Source organism: Cetorhinus maximus, chromosome 10 (assembly GCF_964194155.1).
Source record: "Cetorhinus maximus chromosome 10, sCetMax3.hap1.1, whole genome shotgun sequence".
NCBI lineage: Eukaryota > Metazoa > Chordata > Chondrichthyes > Lamniformes > Cetorhinidae > Cetorhinus > Cetorhinus maximus.
The window spans coordinates 88039446-88048206 of NC_135888.1; the positions used below are offsets into that span (position 1 = coordinate 88039446).

General features: G+C 40.5%; 1 protein-coding gene across 1 annotated transcript; it reads left to right on the forward strand.

The window, feature by feature from the left end:
• Window positions 1-868: 868 nt before the first annotated feature.
• On the forward strand, window positions 869-8295 carry LOC144685267 (uncharacterized). The gene is made up of 3 exons (XM_078549687.1): window positions 869-1872; window positions 3128-3200; window positions 6725-8295. The coding sequence occupies exons 1-3, from the start codon at window positions 1751-1753 to the stop codon at window positions 6875-6877; spliced, it is 348 nt and encodes a 115-aa protein (XP_078405813.1). The 5' UTR covers window positions 869-1750; the 3' UTR covers window positions 6878-8295.
• The last annotated feature ends 466 nt before the right edge of the window (window positions 8296-8761 follow it).

Genomic DNA, 8761 nt, shown 5'->3' on the forward strand with positions numbered 1-8761 from the left:
TACCAACAGTCACAGATTGCAACTTCTTTCGAGTACAATCACAGTTCTTGGTTTTCCAGGAGTGGGACATGAACCCACAACCCTCTGATTCAAAGGCGAGGGTGCTATGAACTGAGCCACAGCTGACACCTCCTCTGGGCTGGGAACTCTTTCGAGTTATCAACAGTCACAGATTGCAACTATTTCAAGTACAATCACAGTTCTTGGTTTCCGGGAGTGGGACATGAACCCAAAACCCTCTGATTCAAAGGCGAGGGTGCTATGAACTGAGCCACAGTTGACACCTCCTCTGGGCTGGGAACTCTTTCGAGTTATCAACAGTCACAGATTGCAACTATTTCAAGTACAATCACAGTTCTTGGTTTCCGGGAGTGGGACATGAACCCACAACCCTCTGATTCAAAGGCGAGGGTGCTATGAACTGAGCCACAGCTGACACCTCCTCTGGGCTGGGAACTCTTTCGAGTTATCAACAGTCACAGATTGCAACTATTTCAAGTACAATCACAGTTCTTGGTTTCCGGGAGTGGGACATGAACCCAAAACCCTCTGATTCAAAGGCGAGGGTGCTATGAACTGAGCCACAGCTGACACCTCCTCTGGGCTGGGAACTTGCTCACACTTGAAAATGAAGCTAACTCTGCAAATACAGGTGTTGTTCACATACTAATGATCATCATACATTACCCAGTGAATGTTTGATTGGAGATCTAATTGGAAAACTTACCTCAATGGCTTCTTCACTAATCCTGATACAAACACTGATTTGTTTTGTTTGTCCAAATTCGCCTTTTGCGTTCACACGTTATAATTCAACTGTATGTAATATGCGGAAATGTAAGATGCTTGATCACTTTTTATTACATAAGGGCAATAATTTTTAAGTGGACATTGGTATTTTGTGGTAAAATGAATTGTGCAGTCTCAACTCTGGAATATAGGAACAGTGATGCATCAATAAACTAGTGAGTACTGTTTCATCATGTTACTAATTTTATTGAAAATGTAGTTGAGTTTAAAGTTAAGAAAACTGCTTTGCGCTTAGCATTACATTTTTTGCAAGTATCCCTTAACATAGGAACATTAATAACAGGAAACACAATTCAGACCCCTCAGGCCTGCTCTGCAATTGAATTAGATTTTGTGATCTGTACCAACTCCATCTCAACTCCATTTTCCTGCCTTCGCTCCACATTCCTGGATACCCTTACCGAACAAAAATCTATCAATTTCAGTCTTGAAAGCTCCTATTGTCCCAATATCCACAGCCTTTTGGAGGAAAGTGTTCCAAATTTCTACAGCCCTTTGTGTGCAACAGTTCTTCTGATTTAGCTCCCCAGTGGCTTAACCCTAATTTTCAGAGGGAGTGCTTGACTCTCTCACCAGAGGAAATAGTTTCTCGTTATTTACTCGATCAATTGTTTTCACATCTTAATTGCCTATACTCAATGAAATACAAAACAATTTTATGCAAGCTGTCCTCATAATTTAACCCTAAACTCCAGTAACATTCTAGTGAATTTATGCTGCACCTGCTTCAAATATCTGCATATCCTTCCAGAGGTGCAGTGCTCAAAGTTTTCAAATGAGTCTACAAACAAAAAAGGTTAACTGTAATGATTTTGGTAAACCAACTGTGAATAATTATTCCAACAGAAAGCATTTAAGAAATTCAGGGGGAAAACAAAATTGTTGACTATTAATGGGAAAATAAAAATCTGAAAGAAATGAAGTAAACAAACCCAATTTTATGTTTCAATTCCATGCATCACTTTTTATTCTTCTTTTTTCTAGTGCTAATCCAGTATGGAACACTGATATTAGTACTTCTGCAGACCTTGGTTTTGAAGAAGCTAATTCAGACAGTTCAAGGTAAAATTGAAAAACACAGCTTTTGCAAATTTTAGAAATCTACTGTTTACCTGGAGAGGGGAAAGGGGAGCTATATGAAGGTCAAAATAATTCCATGAAAATCTGAAATAGTCCCTGAGAATTAATATTGATATAAAGGAGGAGATTTGCATTGATGCCATTGGGTGGAAACAGGGTATTAGTGCTCAAAAATGGGGGCCACCATGTTCCCACAATGTCAACTTTCAAAGGACTTCAGCTGGGCAGCTAAAATATCTGCCTGTATCATGCAAAGTCATGGATGGATTTGAAAACCAGGATGAAAATTTTAAAATCAAGGTTTAGGTCAGTGAGAACAGGACTTGATGCAAGTTAGGACCATGGGCAGCAGAATTTTGAATGAACTCAAGTTTATGGAGGGTAGAACATGGGAGGCCAGCCAGCTGTAGATTGGAATAGGCTAGTGTAGATATAATAAAAGCATTGATGAGCCTTTCAGCAATACATGAGCTGAAGCAGGGGCAGAATTGGACAGTGGATGGAGGTGGAAATAGATGGTCTTAGGCTCTGCCTCATTTGGTTTCCCCAATTAAATTAACCTTTTCTGCCCCGAGCACCCCCTCTCATTCTCCACCACCTGCATCTGCCTTGATACTCACTGAGTCAACTTCTGGACATCCCAATGATGGCAGGCTGTTGGCAAAACACCCTTTTTGCCACCTGAGGCATACTGGCAGTACGATTTTAAGGCCCTTCCCTCAAAATAGACTAATGTCTCATTAAAATCAATCCAAAATGTGCAAATGATTTCCAGAGGAGTAGAACAATCTTTCACTTTTTTATGTGTAATGTATTATTATATAGCAGTTAAAAAGTGGAATGGAAACTTCTTAACTCTCTTTGGAGGTATAATGGTATACCACAGAGCATTTTCATGGAGCATATTCTGTAGCCTAAGATAACAATGGAACATAACATATCATGCAAATCTGCATTTTGATACAATAAGAATTCTCGTTATGGATCTCTGAATTTAGAATCTAGGTTTTATTTTTCAACATGACAGGCTATTCCAATATTAGTATTCTTGGTATTAATTCTTAACTATAATGATTGGAGCAAACTAGAGGAGTTGGTGGATTTGATTTGAATTGTACAAATTGGGACAAAACTGGGTTAATTCTAATTGGTTCACATTTATAAATAACAGAGCTTGAGAGGCAAGCTTAATTTTTTTTTGTCCATTTAGTAAGAATGAATGTTATATTTCTTGCAGTATTAATTCTTTGGATGAGAATATGGTTGATGCCATGTTAGAAATGCCAACAAAGAAATCAATCCAATTAGAGGTAAGTTAAAAACATCCCTCAAAATGTGTTATACAAATATGTTCATATTTGTAGTGTGGAAATGAAAAATGAAAACTCCGAAGTGCAACAAAGTTAAGTGTCTGTTTTGATATCACAATCTGACTGTGCTTAATTTAATAGCAATACAAATGTTGCTCCAAGATGTGTATGTTTTTATCAAGATTTGAACAATGATCTGATGAAGTATTTATGTACATTAAGTGTTACTACCATCACAACACAATATCCATGTTAATCCCAATGCAACTAAACAAATTAAACTATTCGGAGACTTTGCATCTCAAAAGACTGGGTGATACAAGGGTTTTCAGCTCTGTCCTTTCACTTCTGGACCAGGTTCAAATCTACAATGCTCTATTGTCTGTTGTCTATATATAAGGGTCCTACATTAGAGCAGTGAATATACTTCAGAAGCATTGTATAAGAAATGAAAGATTTTTAAAAATCTTTCTTGCAAAAGGAAAATCTAGTTTGTATCAATTTAGCAGTTAGTAATGTAGACGCACAGTGTAAAATTGCCCTAATTTTATACCAAGTTATCTATATCACCTTTGGAGGCCACAAGGTTGAATGGTATGAGAAAAAGAAATGTCATCTGATTTAATAGGGTTTCTGTTGAAGGCAAAAGAGAGGACCCTTTATTGCTGCATCTAGCCCATTCTATACCTGGTTTGGAACGCTTGAGGCTGACATATTAGGCTGAATTTTATGCAGGGGACTGGGGTGCTTGCCTGCACTTGGGCTGGTTCACCCCACAACCATTTAACAGCCACTGGGCCTTTAATTGACTTGAGGCAGGATATCTGCCCCCATCTTGTCTCAACAACGCCGCTGGGAGTTGTGGCCACAGGCTGGACTACAGCGCATCACCTGAGGAAGAGGAACTAGGAGCCTGGAACCAGGTGACAAAACATGGTCAAAAAAGCTGAATTCAAGAGGTGAGGTGAGAGTGACTGTCCTTGACATGAAGGCAGCATTCGACCGAGTGTGGCATCAAGGAGCCCTAGCAAAACTGGAGTCAATGGGAATCAGGGGGAAAACTCTCCACTGGTTGGAGTCATACCTAGCACAAAGGAAGATGGTTGTGGTCGTTGGAGGTCAGTCATCTCAGCTCCAGGACATCACTGCAGGAGTTACTCAGGGTAGTATTCCTCAGCCCAACCATCTTCAGCTGCTTCATCAATGACCTTCCTCCCATAAGGTCAGAAGTGGGATGTTTGTTGATGATTGCACAATGTTCAGCACCATTCACAGCTCCTCAGATACTGAAGCAGTCCATGTCCAAATGCAGCAAGACCTGGACAATATCTAGGCTTGAGCTGGCAAGTGCCACACAAGTGCCAGGCAATGACCATCTCCAACAAGAGAGAATCTAACCATTGCCCCTTGACATTCAATGGCATTACTATCGCTGAATCCCCCATTATCAACATCCCTGGGGGTTACTATTGACCAGAAACTGAACTGGACTAGCCATATAAATACTGTGGCTACAGTGCAGGTCAGAGACTAGGAATCCTGCGGTGAGTAATTCACCTCCTGACTCCCCAAAGCCTGTTCACCATCTACAAGGCACAAGTCAGGAATGTGATGGAATACTGTCCACTTGCTTGGATGAGTGCAGCTCCAACAAAACTCAAGAAACTCCATCCAGGACAAAGGAGCCCACTTGATTGGCACCCCATCCACAAACACTTACTCCCTCCACCACCAACAAACAGTGGCAGTAGTGTGTACCATCTACAAGATGCACTGCAGGAATTCACAAAGGCTGCTTAGGCAGCACCTTCTAAACCCATGAGCACTACCATCTAGAAGGACAAGGGCAGCAGATACATGGGAGCACCACCACCTGGAAGTTCCCCTCCAAGCCACTCACCATCCTGACTTGGAAAGGTATTGCTGTTCCTTCACTGTCACTGAGTCAAAATCCTGGAACTCCTTCCCTAAAAGCACTGTGGTTGCACCTACACCACAGGGACTGCAGCAGTTCAAGAAGGGAGCTCACCAACACCTTCTCAAGGATAATTAGGGATGGGCAATAAATGCTGACCCAGCCAGCAAAGCCCACATCCCGTAAAGGAAAAAATATAAAAGTGAGTCTGGGGTCTTGCTGTGGCCAGGTTGGCAGACCCTGGCGAGGCAGTTGGGGAGCCAGGTTGGACAGGGCGAGGGTGAGAGGGGAAATGTGGAGGGGTTGAAAACCTTGATGGGGGGGTAACCTCCAATGGGCACAAGTTCCCCAAACAAGAGACAACACACCACCAGCCCCACCCCCCCAGCAGCATCCCCAATTTCCGGCCACTAGCTTTTACTGGGCAGTCAGGATGTTTTGTGGAGAATTGCAGCATTGTTTGGAGAAGGCCCTTAAGTGGCCATTAATTAGCCACTTAAGGGCCTCAGTGCATCTATGGGTGAGCAATCTACCGGATGCCTCCTCTTCTATGGGTAAAATACCCAACAAGGTAGGTAGGCGACAGGCATGCGCTGCTACCATGGCACCCAATTTTATCCCTTTCCCCCACCGGCCATACCATCGCCTGGGAAGGGTGGGGTGGGGGGTGGGTGGGGTATAAAGTTCAGCCCATGGTGCCTGAAATGAGAAAGTGTTCAATTTTGCAGTACAAACATTTCTAACATTTATGTACACAAAAATTCATCAAAAGTAATAAAATGCTACAAGTATGAATGTTTTTGCATTGGAGTCTGAAAGTATATCTTCTTTTGATGCTACACATTTAGTGAAATTTCATTTCATCCCTAGCTAAATGTGGTCCCTGAACTACTTTTAGGGCTCAGTTGAAATATCACAATATCTCTGGTGAGAGTCTGATGGAAGCTACTGGAAAACAGCAGAGACTCAGCTGTGCCAGATTCCTGTTAACTCTGAGACTTCTTGGTTAGCTTTGTAAGTAGTAGAACCTCCAGGCAAACCTAATGAAGGCAATTATGAAAGGTGGTGGCATCAGGGTAGGAGACTCCAAGAGATCCTACTTTCCTGACTTATAGGGGACCTACCATAACACTGGAGGGCAATTTGCCAGTTGAAATGAGGTGCACCAGTATCTAGAAGTGCACAGCAAGTCCATTGGAGGTGCCTAGAAAGTGAATTAGCCAAGACCCTAAAAAACAAGTCTAGCTTTAAAAAATATTGCAGCGCCACCACCCTCACCCAAATCCCCCCCTCTTCCCCCCCACCACCTCACCCCTTCCCCTTGCCCCATCTGAATATGGGATGGACAATTAGTGTGGCCTTGCCAGTGTTGGCAGCATCTTGTAAACAATAATAAAAAGTAAGATGAATTAGGTAGTAAATGAAAATCTGTGACTCTCATGATACCTGTGACAAAGGTGACAGCTAGGGATATTACACAAAGGCTAATAATTAATAAGCTCGATTGAGCATTGTGGATATTTTTCTCAACCTGCCATTAGAAAAGTAAAGATTATTTTTTCTCTCTGGCTTCCTGGTTTAAATATTTACATTTTCTTTCTTGCACAAGATGACTGAGAAAACAATTAACAGTCACTCAATTGATGAAAAGGCCAAACCTCTGAGTGCTGCACTGGATGACCATGACAACAATAAAGAGAAAACATCAGGGAGGTCTGGGGATGGAATTCACAAATCTACACTGAACGGCACTGATATCTGAGCATTAGACTGGGTGCCTTTGACTCTTCATTCAGTTTTAATTTAAAAACCTGCATTTAAAATCTTTAATATAAGGAAAATGGAATCTGTTGGTAATATTTAGCATGTGCCTTTGCTGCCTGGTATTCACTTTCTCAACATATTGTGCTTGTGTGAAGATTTATTACAGCTAGGATTATGCTGTCACAAATTAACATTTTGCATTCAGTTTTGTTTGCTGACCAAAGTTAATGTTATAATACATGTTGGCATGTTTTAACACCATTCTTTATTCAATGCTATTTATTGTGCTGTTGATAGCACCAGTGAAAACTGTACGTTTTGTTTAAATAGTAAAAGAACAATGTTCCATGTATGGGAGCTGTTAACATGGCTAGTAATGGGATGATGCTACCTGTATCCTGTATGATTAAATGCCTTTACAAAAGATCTCAATCATCCATCCTTTTTCTAGTTTGAAAGATCCTTCAAACAAATTTCCTGCTGTGAATTCTGTTTAACCATTTATTTGGTAAGATTTTATCCTTTGATTAAAACAACCTAAATTGATTTAATAAGGACTATTGTGTGGAAAATTGTATAAATTTCCAAAAAATTCAATGTTTAAATTCCCCTTCAACATTAATGAGGGTTGATTCATGTAAAAACCATAAAGTGATGACCTCCAAGAACAGCACAGCAATGAGGTGAGAGATGAATCATTACCTGAGGTATTAGAAATTGTGAGGAACTTGCTAAGTGCTGGGAGGAGGGTTATGTGATAAGAGGAACAAGATAGTGGCTGGAAGGTGGGTAACTTGCTAGACTTGTCCATTGGAAAAACATACTTCAGCAAAGAGAGAAGTCAAAGGACAGGAGTATAAGACAGTTTCTTGACATTGAGAACTTCACATTTGTTCATTATGTTTACAAATTATTTTAGGAGAATAACTGACTAGGATATTGGTAACAACTCAATAACTGAGGGAGAAACTGAACCCTAGGAATGAGAGAACAGCAACATTATAGTTAGAAGGATTCTTTAAATTGACAGTTGATCTTGGAGGAAAAGGGGAGTCTAGCAGACAGTAAAGAAACTAGTCTGACAGGTTGGGAAATCTATCTTATTTCTACAGAAGAGAGAAAATTCTCAGTTCTTTTGCAGAAATAAAACCTGTTGGAATATGTTTGTACGCAGTTTTAGTTGTGCATCTATTTAATATAGGAGAAGTTTTAGTCATGTATGAAAAAATGCAAAACCTACGATTTTTTTAAATTAAGGTTGTGTAAATACAATTGAATGCATATTTTATTCCAGAAGGAACAATGACATTACATTGTGTTAAGTTTGTAAATTATGCTAATTGAAACTTTGAATGTTCTGTACATGATTATCAGCAATGTTCATAAACTACAATAAATCATTTGCTATTTGCTGCCAAAGTTTTTTTTCAGCTTCTAATTCATTATAATAGGCCAAATGGACAGCAGGAGGACATTCGGATGATCTTGATCATGCTTGGGCTGGGGGAGGGCGTGTGCGCTAATACTGCTGCTGTGCATTGAAAGTACACCAGTTGAGTTGGAAAGAGCACAGTAATTTGCAGGTCCCTGTGATTAACATGAAATGAGTGTGTTCCAAGCAGGTGTGAAGTGCAGCCAATGGATATACATCTAGTAACCACAGGAAATGGCTGTTGTAGTGTAGGCCTAGAAAGACCTATAACACTCTAAAACAAAAACAAAAATACCTGGAAAAACTCAGCAGGTCTGGCAGCATCTGCTGAGAGGAACACAGTTAACGTTTCGAGTCCGAATGACCCTTCAACAGAACTAAGTAAAAATAGAAGAGAGGTGAAATATAAGCTGGTTTAAGGGGGGGTGGGACAAGTAGAGCTGGATAGAG

Excerpts from the sequence above, each read along its gene's own strand:
- LOC144685267 (XM_078549687.1), top strand. The coding sequence starts at position 1,751 with ATGTTTCAATTCCATGCATCACTTTTTATTCTTCTTTTTTCTAGTGCT. Across the intron at positions 1,873-3,127 it reads GCTAATTCAGACAGTTCAAG|TATTAATTCTTTGGATGAGA; the intron begins GTAAAATTGAAA and ends TATTTCTTGCAG. Across the intron at positions 3,201-6,724 it reads AGAAATCAATCCAATTAGAG|ATGACTGAGAAAACAATTAA; the intron begins GTAAGTTAAAAA and ends TTCTTGCACAAG.